The 21,820-nt window shown below is 50.2% G+C and overlaps 1 protein-coding gene across 1 annotated transcript; it reads left to right on the forward strand.

Moving 5' to 3' along the window:
• The first annotated feature begins 16,019 nt into the window (after positions 1 to 16,019).
• Positions 16,020 to 21,544, forward strand: LOC111080678 (toll-like receptor 7). The gene has a single exon (XM_022376424.2). It carries the CDS (start codon positions 16,600 to 16,602, stop codon positions 20,764 to 20,766), a length of 4,167 nt encoding a protein of 1,388 aa, XP_022232116.2. The 5' UTR covers positions 16,020 to 16,599; the 3' UTR covers positions 20,767 to 21,544.
• The last annotated feature ends 276 nt before the right edge of the window (positions 21,545 to 21,820 follow it).

The raw sequence follows: 21,820 nt of genomic DNA on the forward strand, positions 1-21,820 counted from the left end.
CTCCCTTTGGCTGTGATTTTCATAATTCAAATTGACCGTGTCCTGCGACGAAGAAGGGGACGACGTGGACATGGACGTGGACGTGCAGTGAGGATAAGGGGCAGGGCATTCCATAATGGAATGGCATAATGAAATTCACTTTGTTTTCGCTGGGCCAATGCGAGCTTTTTTTTCGCCCGCTTCTCATCGTTGGGTTTATTTTTATTTTTTGTATTTTTTTTTCTCCTCTCTCCCTCTCTCTCTCTCACTTATTTCTCTCTTCGAGTGAAAATGCTATTCAAGCAGAATAATGCAATATAAACTGTTGCAGCTTGAGCGGAGCTACTCAAGCGTGCGGTTGCGGGGAGGGGAGGGTGTAGCTTTGCTCAGGGACGTGATGAGGGGTGGAGTTCTCTAAGGAGCAACGGAGCAGCGGCTGGAGGATTTCTCACTTGGCTCTGTAGTACTAAAATATGAAACCACACAAAAGAGTTGGCCCAAGGAATCGTTCATGTCAATTATTCCAGTTAAGTGAGCAACAAACCAAAGAGTCCCACACCCCCAGCACTCCCTCCTTGCCCTTGCAGCAGATACTTTGGATATGCTCTCGCCGCAGATACATTTTATCTGCAGCAGTGCATTGTATGTGAAGATATTGATGCAAGGATACAACAAAAACAACAAAAACAACGACGAAACTTACTAAATGTAATCCAATATTCTCTTTGGGGACGTAATTTAAGTTGTGAGAAACTGGTAAATCGGTTCAGGGTTCGTATTTAGTTGTAGGCCCGCATAAATTGCACCTCAGCAGGCAGAGAGAGGGCTACAGAGACAGAGAGAGATACAGAGACAGAGAGCGATCTCCAGCAGGACAGGCAGAGTCCTCAGAGCATCAACATGACACAATGAGGATGCCGCAGCGACATAATAAAGTAATAAAACTGCTTTAAGGATAACAAACACAAACAGCCCAGATACACAAACAACGCCAGCGCAGAAGGAGATGGAGACGGGGCGACTCTGTCTAGAGGCAGATGCACAGAGCAGACCGAACCGAACTGAACCGAACTGCTGCTCCTCAAATTTCACATGCAATCAATGACAAATTTATGACTCTGCCACAGAGTCGGGGGCCACTTAAAATGCATCTCGCGGGGCGCAACATTCGCTGCACAGCACCATTGCCGATCCCATTCGGGTGTTCTGTCGATGTTTGGTCCTTTTATTCAATCCTACTCTGCTCTACTCCTCCATCTTTTTTTTGTTCTCCTTTGGCATGCTCATATTTCTGTCAATTTGCTGTTGTGCCTCTCATGTGCAGCACTCCTCCACAGCAAATTGAGTTATTGCAGGAGTCCCCCCCCCCACGGTCCCTTGAATGGAAATGCAAGCATTATCCTGACAGCTGTCCGGGCCCGACATTTAAGTATCTATTTCACGCATTTGCCAAAGATGCCTTGCCCCTGCTCCTGCTGCCACTCCGCTGTGGCAAGTGCGCCGCACTCGATTCCCACTTGAATTCGTTGTAGTTTCTGAGGCGCGTATATCCGCTCAGCTCCAGGAGGAGTTTCCGCTGGAATTTAAGTGGAAATCGTTTTCAACGATTTGTCGCGCAATTAGCTGTCCCCTTTTGGGAGCGATTTGTAATGGATTGTCCTGCGTAATAGTGGCGACAAATTCTGGGGAATAAGCAGAATCAGGATGTAGTGGATCCCCCCGGGAGAGACCTCTTTCAGCTGTGGAAGGTTCTTAAATCTTCAGTTGCTGCATCCTTAAGTACGTATATACATACATCCTGTAGTATATCCTGCAGGCATTTTCTTGGCTGACTCCTTTGAAGTACTGACCTCTCTGCCTCTCCACCGCTCCAATCCAATACCCTGTGGCACATTGGAAATGCTTTTTGCAACTCACATGCCACCGATTCTGTCAATTGCCTTTGCCCCCCACACACACACACACAAACACACAGGGAGTCCCGCAATCAGCCAAGATCTAAGTGGAAATGCATTTTCACAATATCGTACATGCATACGAGTATAATGAAAAGCGAGGGGCAGCGGGGGCAAAGCGGCAATCCAATGCAGAATTAAAATATGCAACACAGCAGCAAGCAGCAGCAGCAGCAAGCGGCAAGCAGCAAGCGGCAGCAGCAGCAGGAATAATAATGCCACCTGAAGGGTTTGGAGAGGCACAGGAATAGGGTGGGTGGTCTGGGGGGAACTGAAAACGGAAAACAAGTAGCAAAATAGCTCGAGACTTAAGACGCTAACAAAGTTTTTGCTCAACTGGACTCTGTGGCTGCCTCTGCTGCTTGCTGCTGCTGCTGCTGCTGCTGCTGTTCCTGGGCTGATAAAGCGCCTGATAAGCGACACGCGACCCATGCCTAGGGTCCAGGTCCCCAGTCCATGTAATAACGGAGGCCGGGCAGCAGGAACAGGAACAGCAGGAACTGCTAAGGGTACAGGGTACAGTTTGTTTTATGCCCGCAAATTGGTTTTGCTTTGACTTGAAGTTGGAGTTGGAGTTTGAGGCAGGTGCCGTGCCGGGCACCAGGACCAGGGAACCACCACGGACCAGAGCCCTGGTCTTCTCCCACCCACAGCCCACAGCCGGCAGTCGGTCCTGGCGCTGCGGCTGTCACTTGAATGCAGGGAACATGGGTATTCTCCATTCCCTTCATGCCGCCGCCAAGAAGACACGACAACGACAAGAGGACTCCTCCAGTCAGACAACAGCAAACACACACAGAGCAGCAGCAGCAGCACCAGCAGCGGTGTCTCTGCAGTTCCGTTTTGTGTACCTTTGTCAGCGACCCGTCGCAACCCGTTCCCCCCCCAACCACCACCACTGGCCCTCATTGGGTAGGTGGGGGTCTTGTATTAATTGTCACGCATATGTCTCTAACCTCCCGACAACCCCTGAGGCGGGGCGGGCCGGGCCGGGCTGGGCTCACCACAAGCGTCGCGCCACCGCGCATATTTTTGGGTCTATCGAAAGGCCAAAAACCACAAGAATGTTTGTTACCAAAAAGTGTTGCCAGCCAGGTATTTTCGGGGCCCCGAGACATACATAACTGCCGTTTGTTGTTGTTGTTGTTCCGTGCCCTGCCTGGCACAGGGCATAGCCGAATCTACATGCAGCGTGGAGTAAGGGGAATGGTTCAGGGAGCTTCGTACTTCTCCAAGCAAAAGAGTGTCTGTTTGTGTGTGTGTTTTCCGCCTTGTTTGTGTTACCATTTTTGTGTGTCATTTGTCGTTGGTGAGGGTTGGGTTGGGTACCCAGGCCCTGGGACAGGCGGTTCCGTCCGTTCCATCTATGTCTCCGTATCGTCGCTGGCCGTGTGTCTGCGTTGGTGCCACACAGTCCTACTGCCATGTCCCAGTCCCAGTCCCCGTCCGTGCAGCAGCAGCAGACAGCTTCGTGCCACGCCAGCGTTGTCTTTTGGCTGTCGTCTGCCGCTGCTCTACTTGACAATTACCTTTGGTACATATGTTGCCCCCACCATTGTTGTCGCTGGGTCTGGGCCTGGGCCTGGGCCCGGGCCTGTGCCTTGGTTGGCTGCTTTCTGCTTGCTTCTTTCTTTACTTTCTAAATATTTTCCTTGGCTTTTCCAGTCAGCAGCCCCACCACCACCACCACCAGAGACAAGACCTTTTTGTTTTTTTCCTAATGTGTCGTTGTTTTCTTTTTTAATTGAATGACAGTGGCAGGCCCCATTCCGGGTTAGAGCTGTATGCCTCCCCCCCCCTTCACCACACTACCGCGCGGTTAGTGCTGCTCATTTATTAATGCAATTAGCATATGCATCTGCCTCTGCCTCTGACTCTGCCGCTGTAAGATGTGGCTGCAGCAGCAGAAAGAGTGGCACAGAGATTAGATAGCAGCCAGCCCCAACCCCGCCCTATCGTCTGTCCAATTATGTGTGGCAACAACGCCCCGTTTGAGTTGCACAAATATTGACAAACTTTTCAGATTACATACCACAACCCCCCCCCCACCCCACCCACCACACACATAACGTGGAACAACTTCTGATGATAGGGCAGAGCGAAAGATGACGTGCCTAGCACCACTTTACACTGATGTTACGGCCAAGTAAAGGGTTTAGTTTGGGTCCGCGAAAACTTTCACCCAATTCCCCAATTGACATCCCAAGTGCTTTCCAAGAAAATCAACCCAGGCACAGGGCTCAGGCTCAGGCTCAGCCCTAAAGGGTTCAATCCTAGTGCCCCGATTTGCATGCCATCCGACCCTCGGGCAAATCCCAGTTAAATAGGTAAATTAGTGGGGGCCAATTATGGTGCCTGGCCAGGCCAGGCCAGGCCTCGTAACAATGCCCCCGCTGAATGCTCGTACACATACTCGTGTATCTGGAGCACACGCAAGGAGTGCAGCAGCAGCAGCAGTCCGACTCCAGGGGTGCATGCGGATGAGTTTTTCCCGCTTAATGGAAAGCCATGACTAGATTAAGTCATCAGAGTGATTATTATTGACTATTCAGATGCTTTGCTTGAGCAAACTATGGAGGGATCAGCTTCTGCATCTACTTGCCATTCGAGTTTTTCCTTCAGGTTTTGTTGAATAAATAAAATCCAATATATAAAGCATATTTATCACAATTTTGGCCAACGTATAAACCCACGCTTCCGTGTCGCCTGGCTTGGTTGGGTGCATTACTCCATGGCTGACAAAGTGCCAATAACTTTTGGCTTAAATTGACGTCGCAGCCCTTTTTTTCTGGCCGGACGGCTATCCATTACTGTGGGCCCCGGTCTTGGTCTTGGTCTCAGCCTAGTTCCCACCATAACGGGCTAACTGGGCAGAGGAAAACACACACACACAGAAAAAGAGAAAAAGAGGAAAAACTTTGCCCAAAGCAGAGGGAATTTGCATGACCCGCTCGCTCGTAAGTTATGTCATGTTAGCAGTTGATTTTCGAGCTAAACTTGGGTGGGGGCGTAGACCTGAGACCCGATACCCGAGACCCGCACTGGAAAGTGCACGACATGGCCTGTCGTCGCATCGCGTCGCGTTGCTCCTCTTTGCCGTGTTGCGTGTCAAATAGTATGATGGAGCCCCCCAGTACCTACGAACCACTAGGAAAATTTCAGCCTTGGAAAGTTGCTAAAGATTAAAAAATTGGCTAAACTCTGGCTAAACAAGTCGGTGGGGGGGTGGGGGGCTAAAGCTAACGGCATTATTGATATAAATTGAAAGAGCTTCCTGCGGATGGGGGGCTTCCACACAATTTTGCGGCCGCCTTTTGAGTGGCAGGATGGGGCTAATTTTATTTGCAACGAGAAAAGAAAACCTTTCAAAGTCCCATAAATATTTATGGAGCAAGGACCAACGTAAACAGCTCCGGCAAATTTATTTTTTCTCTTCCTGACCATGCGAGGGCCGGCTTTTCCGGGAAACGGCAGCGGCAACGGCAGCGGCAACGGCAGCTGAGATTTGCATTCGTAAATTGGATTATCAAACACTTTATCCGAGGGACCACTTCAAAGGAAGCAGCAGCCCACGACTCGAGTTACCATCGAGCATCGAGCATCCCGGGCCGTTATCAGCCTTCCGATAAGTTCGGACATTTCATGGCCAGTTGAAGATGGGACGGCAAACACACACAAATCAAATGCCACGGCACGGGCAGCGATTTTCTGCATCGTTTCAAATCTCAAGAGCCTGTGACACGGCGCACAGGATGCGCCTCTATTTGCCTTTCGGGCGGCGCCTCAGCCAGAGAGCCAACCGGATATGGGCCCATGGAAACTCAAACAAGTGCAGCAGCAGCAACAGCAGCAGCAGCAAACAGCAGCTGCAACAACTCGAGTGGCGTCTCAGACTTCGTCTCACTCACTCACTCAAGTGTCTCCGATAGATGCGGCAAATTAAGATATCAGCAACGCTTTATGGAGCCGGTAAAAAAACCCATTCATATCTGTACTAGTACGATGGGATAGGGTGGAGTGCACCCGTAACCCGTAAGCCGATCAGGAACAACCCGCACAGTGGCATCCATTCAGTTTCACCTTTGTCGGGCGGCACAGCAGACGACCGCAACACACAGAAAGACGAGCACATAAAAGGCATCATCTAATCGCTACTTTCTGTCACATTGATGATAAAATTTGGGTCAACTTTTGGTGGTAGCACCTTTTGCCAGTCCCTCCCCACACCACCACCACCAAACACTCCTCCCTAGCCACTAGCCGTCTCGCTATCTACTCTCTAGCGCTATCCTGCCTGCCACAGATAGTCGCCGGCACTTACCCAACTTGAGTTTTATGTCTAATGGCCTAGGCTACCAGTTTTCCCTGTTGTTTCCCTCCATCGAAGAGTGCGAGTGTGTGTCCCCGTTGTCCCTTAAGTCGCCGACATATAGCCCGATGATAATAAAAGCAAAGGAACAGAGGCAAGCCCAAAGGTTCTGGGCAGGGAGACAAAGTCTAAAAGCAAGTCGCGGCGCATATCCTTTTTTATGCTGTGGTTATTGTAATTTCTCTCAGCCACACTGAGAGCCAAGAAATGCCAGATACCCCCATGGCAGATATGCAAATCCAACTGGCAAGAATTAGGCACACAGAAGCCAATGGCAGTGCCGTGTTAATGGCTGGATGTGATGGTGAATCATCTGGTGGTACTTATGGCTGCCTCTAGCTTCATTCATGGGTGTTATATGCCTCAAAGTTTTTCGCTCAGTGCGCTCACTCCTTGGGTATCCGTATCCATATCCTCGCTAAGGTTGGGCTTCGTGTAGCAGATAAATGCAACACTTTCCGCTCGACGATGCATAAAAAAGGTACAACAACTCCCAACTCTTCCACAAAGTGTTTTTTATGGCAATGGCCAATTGCATTCGGCCTCCCCCCCCTGCCACTGACACTGCGACTGCCACTGTCACTGCCATTGCCATTGCCAGGCAGTAGGCGTGGATCAACACGCGAGCGGTGCCCCATTCAAGCAGCTGTAACATCAAATGAAATTCCGTATCAATTGACATTTGCTGGGGGTCGTAAAAGGCTAGAAATTAACTCTTAGAATGGAATAGGATAGGATAGCATTGCGGGTAGAACTGACGCACTTTTATGGCTTTCCAATGGCTGGCCACGGATAGAGATAGTGTGTCGTGGGTTCTGGAGACACCACCGAAAGACTTTAAAACGCCGCGACCTGCCCTACTTTATGCCGCTCTGGGAGAGAGTTATTTCTAGTCCCTGACAACACTTAATGCAATTTGAATAATAAATGCACTCAATATATATTTAAGTAAGGAAATAAAATATCCAAAAACTAGTCGATCCCATTCAAGGAGACTCAGTCCACCGAAACCCAAATAATTGTTTGCAAATTCCAAAAATAGTCTCTCTGATTTATCTAAAAATAGATTAAATTAAATTCCATTTGGTGCATGATTTGGCATATAAATATATTGTGTGATTTATTCAAATATTAAACTTTTCGTATGTATATTGGAGCCGCCACTGTGTTTCAAGTGCGGCTCTCGAAGACAAAAGTTGGGCTCTCGTGATTGGCATAATTTTAAGTGGAGTTTCGCTTTCGATTTTTTTGTACACGTAAACTTTGTTGCTCTGTTGCTCTGTTGCTCTCCAAGGTGTGAAAATAATTGAAGACAGCTACTCTCAAGGCTGCGTTTTTAATGAAACACCTACAGGCAGAAATTATGAGCCATCATCTGTCGCCGGCTCGGTTCGAGCCTCAAAATTAATTGCAATTTACGATGACGTTTCAACAAAAACAAGGCGACGGGGAAAAAAAAACAGTAAGTAAGTAAGTTAAACAATAACAGAGTGGCTATAAAGTTAATAAAAAAATACACAAAAACAGAAGAAAACACAGACAAAACTACGCGGGTAAGCACAATAAACGTGCGGCTCTTAATTGAGTCATGGCTGGAATTGGGATTGGGACTGGAGTCTTGGACTGGGACTGGGGAATGGTAAGAGTGTGTGTGGCGTGGCTCTGTAGTGGGCTTCGAGTGGCCGCCGCATTGGCATCATTGGGTTCGAAAAATCAGAGCCAAATGAATAATATTTATTATACAATCCGTGGCAGCAGCAGAAGCAGCAGCAGCATGTGAAGTGGTGACCAGGATGGGCCATCCTCCTCCTCCTCCTCCTTCTACCATTACATTACGGATTCGTAGCGGTAGCCGGGATCGGCTTCAAGTGTAACGAAAATATTGAAATGAAATTGTCAAGAGATGGGAGCCATTGGGGCGACCTCCTATGCGAGCAGTGAAAGCTAGTGTGGGTCGAGGCCAATGAATAAATCAGTCTCTGCTGACTCGACAATACATAACTGGAACACAGGGCATACCGTGAGCCATCAAGTACTTGCAACTCGCAACTCGCAACTCGAATGGCGGATCCATCCTGTCAACTCTTTTGGTTACCTTTGAAATGCCCGATGCCGTGCCGATCCCGAAACCCAAACCCAAACACAAAGGCTCTGCTCTGCTCTGTGTGTGCCCCACCCAACTTCCCATTCTTTGGCACTTCCCTTTCACTCCTTTCTGCTCGATATTAAAAAATCAATCAGCCCCAATGCCTCAGCCATGTTTTGTGGCTGTCTCTGGAGTACCAGATACTGGTGAGACAGATACTTCCCACTCGCCACACCGCCAGACCAAGTGTGAAATTTGCTGTAAACCACAAGAAACATATTAAAAAAAAAAAAACAACAAAAAAATATAAATGGAGAAAAAAATGCGAAACGAAAATACCACAAAGAGAGCGGAGTGGTAGGAGGTGGTGCCTGGCAGGGGGTGGGGAGACTGGGGAGACTCTTTGAGCACAACTTGATTACTGCCTCATTTAGTTTCATTTAAGCCAAAAGACGCCAGACCAAGACAACAACAGCAACAAAAATACATTGTAAAAAGAAAAGAAAGGCTGAATTCTATGGCCGAAGCTACAGATACCCTTACAGAGGCAGGAGAGGATCTGGGAGCCATCCTATCCAATGGTTGCTATGCCTTGTATGCAGCTCTTCCGCCAGAGAGTATACAGAACTGCGAGAGAACAGAACACTTTACATGGGAACAAATAGATCGATTCAGATCTGGAACTAATTTACACTTTATGGCTGGAAGGAAGTGCTTCCTCCTTTTCCGATCTAAACCATAATGCCCGCTTTGCAGGGTATAGAGAGGAAAATATATCTGAAACTGTTGTTGTTGCTGCTGCGGCTGTGGCTGTTATGGCCAAATGAGAGCATTTTGTGTGGTAAAAACAAGTTGAGCAGAACAGCGGGGACAGTGTGGGGAGGGGTGCGGCGTGCCTGCTCGTTTAAAGTGGCAATAAACGGCGACAAAAGCAACTACATTTGCGGCAGATATACATGGCATGGAGTACGGGGTGGGGGGAGATCTGCTTTGGATCTGCTTAGCGATCGAATTTCACATTGGGGGGATATTTTACGATATTGTCTCAATCAGGGACAAGAAAACCACACCGCAACGGTGTTTTGCGGCAGTGGCAGACGCGAAAGAGGGGAAAGGATTATAATATGAAATATTTTTGGTTATAGGCGAGCCGGGTTCAGTGAGTGCTCAGGCGCAACGCGGCCAAAAATCCGAGCAGAAATCGCTAAAGATATCGCTGGCTGGATAGTAGCGTAAAATGTCAGGCATTTGAGGCTGTTTGGCCAACCCAACAACAGATACACAGCATACGGCAAGCGAGTTGCAGATACAAGATACATAATTGCTGCTGCCAGCAAACAGAAACGGAAAACCTGCCGCTCAGCGTGTCAATGACAGCAAAATGAGAGCGGGCCACAGAGCGAAAGAGAGAGAGAGAGCGACAGCAGAGAGAGCGGCTGCTGAGAGAGCCAGCCAGAGAGTAAGCAGAGAGCGCGCACCTGAGACTGTGTGAGTGAGCGGCGCACGCACACAAGCAAAGCGCAGATCGTGGCAGAAACTGTGCGAAAGGGAGAACAGATGCAGCGAAAGCAAAGCGCAAAAGAGAAGTCCGAACAGCGGGAGAGCGAGAACCAGATCTGCTGCGTGTGTATGAGTGAGAGAGACGGATCCGCTGCGTAAGTATTAGTGCGAGCAGAGCAGCGTTTGCAGTGGTGTGCGTGACATTTCCCCTCTTTGCTTGCGCTCTTTTGCTCTCTCGCGCTCTCTCAGACTCACTCTCTCTCTCTCTCTGCGACCAGCTACCTGCCAGTGTATCAAAGTATCTTACAGATAGACCCATTACAAATGTAGGCTCAGACGAGGGCTTAGGCCGCCTCCGTCCCCCCACCACCAACAGCAACACACCGGCGACTAAACTGTTTGCTGAAACAACATCTCCGGCATTCAACGGCCTGTTATTTTTAGACTCCGCGCAGCAGTGAAAATATTTATACTTTGGACCATTTTTCCAGAGATTTTTGGCAATTAGTTTGGGCCTGTAAAAACATCCAGGCAGCCAGGCAGCCAGCCAAGCCAGTCGTTTTTCACCACAGCCAAACCAGTGCTTCCAGCGAAACCCAGAAGAAAACTCCGAGTTCCTGTTCCACAGCCCCCCACCACGCACAGTAAGCTGCACAAATAAAACGAAGCGAAATTATAGACCAATTTATAAACATGAGTTGTCGAACGATCGGTCGTCGTCGGGCTGGCTCTTCGTGTGCCTAATGAAGGGTTCTGTCTGATCTTTAAAGCAGCTCTCGTGGAGCATTAGCAAAACGCTGAAAAATTGCGACCCCAAAAAACGAAACGAAATCTTTAGCAGCAAAAAAAATATAAAAATGAACAAAAATAAAGCGAAAGAACGGCTGACAATTAGAATTGTCTGGCTGGCTTTTTCTGCTTAGCCATGATTACAGGTTGTGGCCGAGAGTCGCAGCAGCCGCAGCAGCAGCAGCATGAATTGGTTCTTTTTTTTTTTTTTTTTTTTTGAATACTTTTGGTGGACTTTTATGGAATTATAAAAATATTTAAATTACTCGAAAAATACTTGGGGAAGTTGGTGATTATATATATGTAGTTGCTTCTGGAAACTTTCAATTGGGAAACAGAATAATCGCCCGACATGCAAATCACTTCATTTTTGGGACCGAGGAAACAGGCCCACTTTCCGGACCGCAAAATACGGAATATTTCCGTTTCCATGCAGACAGCAGCTAGCCATGGCTCCACATAAATCAAAGGCGACCAATAAATAGTTTGCGGCCAAGAATCTTCTCTTCATAAACGCGTAATTAACCCCATTCGATGGCAAAGCATGGAGAGAAATATGGCACAAGAGTTAATGCACATTAAAGCTCATATATCAACCCCTGCAAACGGGCGACTGGGCAGGGCGGAGTGGGGGCGGCTGCTGGTGGCAACAATAGGCAGGCGGCGGCAAACACCACTCGAGAGGCGAAGCCGAAGCCAAGCAAGCAGCATACAATGCAGCCGCCATCCAAGCAGCAAAAGTATCTTTAAGATGCACTTGAACGGTCGTCGGCATCTCGCTCGTTACTCACATAGCATATCGCAATATATACTATATACATTCATGTACATACATACATACATATGTATTATAAATATTGCCTGGCATATATAAAAATGCTTGGCATTGTTTCAGAGGCATCGGCATCGGCATCATCGACGTGTGGGCGCATTACCGAACCCGCATATCAAATGAGTGTCCTGGTCTGGAGAACAACAAACAGCAACAAGAACTCGACTCAATAGCAAATCACACTGGCCAACACGAATTTAGAATTGATAGAAGGTATAAATAAAATATTCAATGGAACTGATTTAGATACATTTAGAGCACAATATTCTATTTATTCTGTTCCGTAAAGAATTGTTTCTGACAGCCAAAAATACTTCGTTCTGTAGGGTTTCATCTGTTCTGCATGTAACTGAAATTTGTTGATCAGTTTGATTTCTGCGTGGAGGGGGCGCAGGGGGCGTTAGGACGGGAGGAGTAATGTAATGCAAGTGCGCTTGACAGCTGCCAGAGGAGGACTCTTCCACAGCAGCAGGAGCATCGGGAACAGCATGGCAGGCATTGCTGTCAGACGCACTTTCCACTCGATGCCACATCCATATCCATTTGGATAACCACACACACACACACACTCACACACATCCATTGTCGGCTTCCACGTCCCCATTTCCATTCCCATTTATCCTCCCTCCCCCCACCACATTTCATTCATTACAGCGGTTCCTCCAATGATATTCATAACTGCATTTACAAGATGAGTTTTCCTTCTGCTGCTTGCTGCTGCTTGCTCCTTCTGGCAATTTTCTATTTCACCAAAAGATTATGAAAATTTTGGCCTCAAAAAATCGGGCAAAACGCTTGCCGCATTCGGATTGCGGATTGGCAACGGCTGCGGCTGCCACTGCCACTGCTGCTGCTACTGCTGCAAAATGGAAAATCAGAAAACAAAACTCAGCGAACAGACATAAATTATGCATTACAAACGTGCTTCTGACCCATTGCCATTTTCTAATTCAATTAAAATAGTTTTTTTTCCTATGTTTCTGTTTCGGTTTCTGTTTCGGTTTCTGTTGAGTTTGCATTTGAATACAATTTCCCCAGGAGTCGAGTGGGAAAGTTTCCATGACGCTTAAGCCGCTCCCCCGCTCTGGGGGCAAGTCTAAATACACTGCTGGGAAAGTTGGAGGAGCACCGCAGCGCACAGCATCCATGTTGCCGCAGCGGCACTCGTCTCGCCCGTACAGACACTAATTTGACATAGTTATGCGAAGCGAAATGGAAGCTGCACTGAGGATTCACAAGGATTCTCATTCTCATTCCAGCCGTGGCCAATGCGGCGTATGAATAATATTCAGGCACAAGCCCAACCCCCCCGACCCGTGCGACTCCCCTGCCAAAACAACAAACATTTTGAATCTTTTATGAAAGCCACACAATTTTGGTGTCTAAAGGCAGGCAGGCAGGCACGCAGACAGATGCGCGAAATGCTTGTAGGGTCTATTAAATAGTAAAGTCCCTATGTAGAACCTGCCATTAAATTAAGCCTCATAGATAATTGTTTTATCATCTAAGTAGTTTCAGGTATATATAATTTTTAATGACTTACCCGATAGATAACCTTCCAAATTAAAGAAGTTTCACTGGAAAAAAATGAAAAATAAAGACAGTAAATATCTGAATATCTTCATAAGTTTTATGTATCCATAATGCCACTTAAAATACTAGCACTAATATTCCCATAGTTATGTCGCACAGTTTCGTAGTACTAAGGGTCGACGACATGCGACACAGTCTGTCACAAAAGTTTCGTGCACATGTCGAGCTAATGAAATTTAAAAATTCATAAAATATTCGCACCACTAAGCAAACAACAATAAGAACAGCAGCAGCAGCAGCAGCAACAGCAACAGCAGCATCAGCAACAGCATCCACAAGAGCAGCATTTATGAGAAGCAGCAGCAACATCTACGGCAGGGGAGCAACAAACAACATCTAGGGCACCAGCTACAGAAGCAGACGTAAGGACGGGGGCAGGGCAAGTGTAACTCAATTAATTAATAGCAATATAGCAACAGAAGCAACAGCAACAGCAGCAACATTAACAGGAACAACAACAAACAAACAAAATAATTAAGTAAGAAAACTTTCATATTTGCAGTGCCGCAAAAACAAAACAAAAAAAAACAGAAAACGGCACAAAAACCCACCAACAAGCGCTCTGCTGCAGCAACAGAAGCAACAGAGCCCGAAATGGAAGTGGAAGTGGAAGCGTAAACATCCAAAAAGCCAGGCAAAGTTTGCAACGATGCCCCACGTGCCCCCCCTCTCACCCTGCCACTGGGTGGCTGACTACACTTCGCGAGGAGGAGGAGGAGGAAAGTTTTTAATGTAATTTTAAGTGGCATAAGTCGACAGCCGAAAAAGCAGGCAAAACTCGCACAAATACTCCGGATATCTGGGCCAGGTGGGGCAATGGCCCCACGATAGAGAGTACATTAGAAGCCAGCAAAATTAGTGCAGCAGGAATAGAATAGGGGGTACACCCCCTTTCCGGCAAAAACTTATAGTAAACTTCCCAAAGACCTTTTGTGCAACAAGCGGAGCAACAACAGCAGCAGCCACTAGGAGCAGTAGGAGCAGTAGGAGCAGCAGAAGCAGCTTGTTGCACGCCTGAATGCAGTTGCCATTCGAAATGGCATAATAGTGGCATTCAAACTGTAATATTGCCACTGTTGCGGATGCTGCTGCCACTGCTGCTGGTTGCAACACTCATATGCAATGTTTATGGCACAGGCGGCAGGCAGGCAGGCAACAGAGTCAGTCTTCCGAATGAGGTGCAGTAGCAGCGTGGAACAAATGCTGCAAATGGAAATAAAGTACACAAACGTCTCTAACCAACAAGTTTGCCCCGTCCGTCTCCCTCACACACATAAATGCTCTTCCCGATCAGCTTCAAGCTGCTAAAAAAAAAAGCTTAGCAATTTCCCAAATTGCCAGAGGCAAACGGGCAAAAAGAGGCAACCGCAGATGTGTGGCAGAATGCAAAACATGGCAAAAACCGAACGGACTCCCACTAAGAAGCCACAAGAAATGTTTGACAGCAGAAACACACAACAAATATTGCGCTAAAATATATTTAACATGCGACAATAGATTCAACATTTTATGGCAACAAAACACTCTACGGCCTTCGGCCTGCTGCCTCCAGAGAGGGGGCTTCTGCCACTGTCTGCACTCGGCCTGAGTGTGGACACCAGCAATAACAGCAATCGCCGCTGCAACGACAACAGCGCACCAGAAGCACCAGCAGCTGTTAAGAGCCAAGCGGCATGCAACATGCTTAACTGAAGCAACACACTCAGGAGGGGTGGGCCCCCTCCTGCACACATCGTGTGTAGTATGCAACACGAGGCTCTAAACGAACTGAGTCACAAAACAGGGCTTCCATGGGAGCAGCGAGGCAGGCAGGATAGAGTGTGATTGGGGGGGGGGGTGGCGCGCGAAATGTTGCCAGCCAACAGCAGCCTGTTGCAGGTTTGATTTAACCCCAACGGGGTTCTATGGGATAGACAGCGAAGCTGCGAGAAAACTCAGGCTGGGAATATACCTCGTGTAAGATAAAGAAATGGCCGAGCGATATACCATAGAGATATGGAACTTGTCAGCTTGTTGGCACAGCTCTGTGTGCCAGGGGATAGGTTTAACTTAAATAAATGTAATAAAACTTCACCGATTTATGAGATTCAGTAAATTGAAATATCATAAGCAAGCGACTGACTTTATGTGTACTAATTTGCAGTGGATGATTCAATTTCAAGTGCGCATTCCCTGATAATATTCCACTGAAATGATAATCTCTGGCTCTGTCTGGAGAGCAGCCTCGCCACGGAGATAACCCATGCTGAACTCATCCAATATTAATCCATTTTCCAATGCTAATTGTGGACGCTCTCCCCCACCACTCTGCATCTCCTGAGAGATCTGAGAGAGAGGGAGAACTGAGACTCTTCAGCATTCCACGCTCACACCACTACTACTGGGGCCATTGTGGGGTTAACTGTTGCTGGCTGGCTGGCCAGCCGACATGTGTGTGTGTGTGTGTGTGTGTACGTGCAACATTTCCCCTACTTTTGGCGAGAGCGAGAGAGCAGGCCGTGAGAGAGCATGCATGTTCGAGCAGCATATGCAGGCAGGAAATGCAATTGTTGTTGTTGTTAGCGCTGCTCTGTCGCTGCTCAGTGCTCTGCTCTGCTCTGCTCTCTGTTCAGCCACTGCCTCTGCCACTGCTGTGTGGGAGCGAGCGCAATGTGTGTGAGAGCGAAGCAGCGCCATGCATGCTGCTGCTGCCAAAGCCTGCCTGCCTGCCTGCCTGCATGTGTGTGTGTGTGAGTGCATGTGCATTGAAAAAGAGTGCGCGACGGCAGAACACGAACGTGCAGGCGGCACACACACAGATTTTGTCTGTCTGCCTTTCGTGTCGGTGTGCTGCTGCTGCGCGACGTCGTCGGCGCTGCCTGCCTGCCTCGTCGTTTCCACATTTTCAACGAGCCAACGGAGTCGCAGCGGCCAACTCCAGCAATCACTTTGGCTTGAAACGCGGCGGACGAAACATGTTCTGAGGAAACGAGCTCTCCGACGCGAACGAAACCGACAAGAAGAAATATTTAAAATCAAAACGAAACGAAACTGATTCTGATTTTGATTCTGTGCCGTCGTCTCTCTCGCGTATCGTGAAAAGCAATTACAAAAAACAAAACAAGAAACAAACAAAAAAATACTAACATAAAAAGAAAAACCTGAAACGAAAGTGGATTTAGTTTGCACAGCAAAAAAAAAGCAACAAATAAATAAATTAGTGCAAATCGCTAAGTGTCACGCCACACGTCGAAACCACACACACACACACACACACACACACACACGCGCACGCACACAAGGATTACGGATTACGGGTACACGCGGGTTGGAAAAAGCGATCAAAAAATGAAAACCAGAAAGTGACAGATTGTTGCAACAACAACAACAACCCAAAACCCAAAGCCCAAGAGCAACCGAAACCGATCAAGTGCAGAGCCCTCCTCTCCCACAGGGAGGCTCTCCAACAAATTCAAAAATCAACCGACAAGAAACAACAGCAACAGAAGCATCCAACATGTTGGCCTTCTGCCTGTTGCTTCTGCTGGCCGCCGCCGCCGTTCCCGTGCGCAGCACGCATGCGCAGCAGTGCGCCTGGGAGTTCGTCCGCACCACCATGGACATCAAGTGCAATGTGCGGGCGTTGGACGCCGCCACACCGCTCGATCTGCAGGTGGCCGAGACGGCCAACCGACTGGAGCTGCAGTGCAGCCAGGATTTGCTGCATGCCAGCGAGCTGTCTGCGGGCCTCTTCGGTCGCCTCCAGAAGCTGGAGGAGCTGCAGGTGGACGCCTGCAAGCTGCAGCGGATACCGGCCAACGCTTTTGAGGGCCTGCTGTCCCTCAAGCGGCTCAGCCTGCGGACGCACAACGCGATGTGGGGGCCCGGCAAGACGCTGGATCTGCACGGCCAGTCCTTCCACGGTCTGCGCGAGCTGAGCGAACTGCATCTGGCCGACAATAATGTGCGCCAGCTGCCCGAGGGTCTCTGGTGCTCGATGCCCAGCCTGCAGCTGCTCAATCTCACCCAGAACCGCATCCGGTCCGCCGAGTATCTCGGCTTCTCCGAGAAGCTGTGCGTCGGCTCGGCTCTGAGCAATGCCAACGGTGCCGTCAGCGGCGGCTCCGAGCTCCAGGTGCTGGACGTCTCCTTCAACGAGTTGCGCTCCCTGCCCGACGCGTGGGGCGCCTCCCGGCTGCGCCGCCTCCAGACGCTCAGTCTGCAGCACAACAACATCAGCTCGCTGGCGCCCAACGCCCTGGCGGGCCTCAGCTCGCTGCGCGTGCTCAATATCTCGTACAACCATCTGGAGTCGCTGCCCGCCGATGCCTTTGCGGGCAACAAGGAGCTGCGCGAGTTGCATCTGCAGGGCAACGATCTGTACGATCTGCCCAAGGGGCTGCTGCATCGCCTCGAACAGCTGCTGGTGCTCGATCTGTCCGGCAACCAGCTGACCAGCCACCACGTGGACAACAACACATTCGCGGGCCTGATCCGCCTGATAGTGCTGAACCTCTCCAACAACGCGCTCACCCGCATCGGGGCCCGCACCTTCAAGGAGCTGTACTTCCTGCAGATCTTGGACATGCGCAACAACTCCATTGGCCATGTGGAGGAGGGCGCCTTCCTGCCGCTCTACAATCTGCACACCCTGAACCTGGCCGAGAACCGGCTCCACACACTCGACAACAAGATCTTCAACGGCCTGTATGTGCTCACGAAACTGACGCTGAACAACAACCTGATCAGCATCGTGGAGACGCAGGCATTCCGCAACTGCTCCGACCTGAAGGAGCTGGACCTCAGCTCCAACCAGCTGATGGAGGTGCCCGAGGCCGTGCAGGATCTCAGTATGCTGAAGACGCTCGATCTGGGCGAGAATCAGATCTCGGACTTCAAGAACAACACATTCCGCAATCTCAACCAGCTGACGGGCCTGCGGCTGATCGACAATCGCATCGGTAACATCACCGTGGGCATGTTCCAGGATCTGCCGCGGCTGAGCGTGCTCAATCTGGCCAAGAACCGCATCCAGAACATCGAGCGGGGCGCCTTCGACAAGAATACGGAGATCGAGGCCATTCGGCTGGACAAGAACTTCCTCACCGACATCAATGGCATCTTCGCGACCCTGGCCTCGCTGCTCTGGCTGAATCTGTCGGAGAACCATCTGGTGTGGTTCGACTACGCCTTCATTCCGTCGAACCTCAAGTGGCTGGACATCCATGGCAACTACATCGAGGCGCTGGGCAACTACTACAAGCTGCAGGAGGAGATTCGCGTGACCACGCTGGACGCCTCGCACAACCGCATCACGGAGATCGGCGCCATGTCCGTGCCCAACTCCATCGAGCTGCTGTTCATCAACAACAACATCATCGGCCAGATACAGGCCAACACCTTCGTGGACAAGACGCGACTGGCCCGCGTCGATCTCTATGCCAATGTGCTGTCGAAAATCTCGCTGAATGCGCTGCGCGTGGCGCCCGTGGCCGCCGAGAAGCCGGTGCCGGAGTTCTATCTGGGCGGCAATCCCTTCGAGTGCGACTGCTCCATGGAGTGGCTGCAGCGCATCAACAATCTGACCACCCGGCAGCATCCGCGCGTCGTCGATCTGGCCAACATCGAGTGCCTGATGCCCCACAGCCGCAACGCCCCGCTGCGCCCACTCTCCAGCCTGGCCTCCACGGACTTTGTGTGCAAGTACGACAGCCACTGCCCGCCCACGTGCCACTGCTGCGAGTACGAGCAGTGCGAGTGCGAGGTGATCTGCCCCAACAACTGCAGCTGCTTCCACGATGCCACCTGGTCGACGAACATCGTCGACTGTGGCAAGCAGGATCTCGCCAGTCTGCCCGCCCGCATACCCCAGGACGTCAGCGATCTCTATCTGGATGGCAACAACATTCCCGTGCTGGAGGCCGGACAGCTGGCGGGCAAGCGCAATCTGCGCGCCCTCTACCTCAACTCCTCCAATTTGATGACCCTGCAGAACGGCAGCCTCACGCAGCTCGCCAATCTGCGTGTGCTCCACCTGGAGAACAACAAGCTGACGGCCCTCGAGGGCAGCGAGTTCCAGTCGCTGAACCTCCTGCGGGAGCTGTATCTGCACAACAACATGCTGAGCCACATCGCCAACGGCAGCTTCGAGCCGCTCGTCTCCCTCAAGGTGCTGCGGCTGGACAACAATCGTCTGAGCGCGCTGCCCAATCTGCAGTACCGCAACAGCCTGCAGGGCCTGACGCTGGGCAGGAATGCGTGGTCGTGCCGCTGCCAGCAGCTGCGGGAATTGGCACAGTTTGTGTCGGACAACGCCATGGTGGTGCGCGACTCGGCGGACATCTACTGCATCGATGCGGGCATCAAGCGTGAGCTGGAGCTGCTGGGCAATGCGGCCGGCGGACCGGACTGTTCCGAGCTGCTCGACGCCAGCGCCAGCAACATCTCCTCGTCGCAGGACATTGCCGGTGGCTATCGTCTGCCCCTGCTGGCCGCCGTGCTGGTGCTCATCTTCCTGGTCGTCGTTCTCATCGTCGTCTTTGTGTTCCGCGAGAGCGTGCGCATGTGGCTGTTCGCCCACTACGGCGTACGCGTCTGCGAGCCCCGCTTCGAGGACGCCGGCAAGCTGTACGACGCCATCATTCTGCACTCCGAGAAGGACTACGAGTTCGTCTGCCGCAACATTGCCGCCGAGCTGGAGCACGGCCGCCCACCCTTCCGTCTGTGCATCCAGCAGCGCGATCTGCCACCGCAGGCATCGCACCTGCAGCTGGTGGAGGGCGCCCGCGCCTCGCGCAAGATCATCCTGGTGCTCACCCGCAACCTGCTGGCCACCGAATGGAACCGCGTCGAGTTCCGCAACGCTTTCCACGAGTCGCTGCGCGGCCTGGCCCAGAAGCTGGTGATCATCGAGGAGACGAGCGTCTCCTCGGAGGCCGAGGACGTGGCTGAGCTGTCGCCCTACCTGAAGTCCGTGCCATCGAACCGTCTGCTGACCTGCGACCGCTACTTCTGGGAGAAGCTCCGCTATGCCATCCCCATTGAGCTGTCGCCGCGCGGCAACAACTACACCCTGGACCACCATGAGCGCTTCAAGCAGCCCGTCTCCCCGGGCATGATCTTCCGCCAGGCCCCGCCGCCACCGGCCTACTACTGCACCGAGGACATGGAGGCCAACTACAGCTCCGCCACCACAGCCACCCCCTCGCCAAGGCCCACCCGCCCCGGGGGCCCAGCACGCATCGTGGACTCCATGCCCATGCCGATGCGCCCGCCCTCGGAGCACATCTATCACAGCATCGAGTCGGAGTACAGCGCCTACGACCAGCACGAGGCCCTATCCATGATCCCCACTGGCCTGATGCACCACCATCAGCAGCAGCAGCAGCAGCTGGCGCGCCACCACCAGCAGCAACAGCAGCAGCGTCTGCTGCAGCCCCAGTTCCGGGCGGTGGGCGCGGCCATGCCCATGCCGCAGCAGGCAACGGCGCCCGTGCATCTGCGCAGTGGCAGCGGCTTGAGTCAGGCCAGCACCAGTACACAGTCGACGGCGCAGGCTTCCACATCCGCTGCGGCTGCACAACAACAACAGCAGCAGCAGCAGCAGCAGCAACAGCAGCAGCAGCAACAGACAGCTGCCACAGGCGAGACGGCCAATAAGAATGGACAGGCTTTCCTGGTGTAAGCTCTGAACCCTGCCCCATGCCACTCCACTGCTCCTGCTGCCATCTCTTTCTCCCTCGCACTGCTCTCGGGCGGGTTCCTGCGCAGGGGCGGCCATCTTGAAGTTGTTCGCTCGCTTGCGCAACCGGCGGAAGTAGAACATACACACACACAAACACACACACACACACACACTAACTAGTAGAAAACAAAAAGACTTTTTCGTAGGCATTTCTTGAAACATTTTATTTGCATTTCGCCTTTGGTGTTCGTTCATGTGTCGTTGTTGTCGTTAGCGTTGGATATTGTTGTTGTCGTTTTGTTGTAGTTGTGTAGCACAGCGCTACAATACGCACACACACATACAGCCAGAGACAGAGAGAGAGTGAGCGCGGCACGTATATAAATACACATAAAAAAATTACATAATTAGCATATATCGATATACAAAAAAAAAAACAAAAAACAATTACTAGAAATGTTGTTAAAACACTTTCAAATTCAATGTGATATATTAATTAACTATAGTTAAAGCGGGGAGCCCGAACTGCGGGCGAACTGCACAAATCCCCCCTCTCCAAAAAAAACAAAAACAAAAAACAAACAAAAATACACTGTAATTCGTAGACGTATTTAGTAGTTCTAGCCAGGCATAAAGGAACCTAAAAACAAATACTAAAAAAAAACCATAAACTAAAACTAAACAAATACATTCGTTCGCATCAAGTTGGAGCACTCATCCTAGGCTACACGAAACAGTAACTATTTCAAATATTTAATTAAATTTAATCTGAATGTAATGTGTGTATATATATATATATGTAGAAGAAACGCAAACAACAAAAGAAAGGCAAAAAACCCAACCATTTAGAGCACTTAATGTATTTATTAATTGTATGTAATGTCGCATGTATACTGTATAGAGAGAGATACGCCCCCTGCACGCCCCCAATGGGGGATAAGGTAGGGAACTAAATTAATTTAATTCAATTTACTTAATGGCAAATGTATTATTAAATTAATTATTACAATTACATAAAACAAAAACAAAAAACAAAACAGAACAAGAAATATAT

The sequence above is a fragment of the Drosophila obscura genome, unplaced genomic scaffold (genome assembly GCF_018151105.1).
Source record: "Drosophila obscura isolate BZ-5 IFL unplaced genomic scaffold, ASM1815110v1 contig_186, whole genome shotgun sequence".
Classification (NCBI taxonomy): Eukaryota; Metazoa; Arthropoda; class Insecta; order Diptera; family Drosophilidae; genus Drosophila; species Drosophila obscura.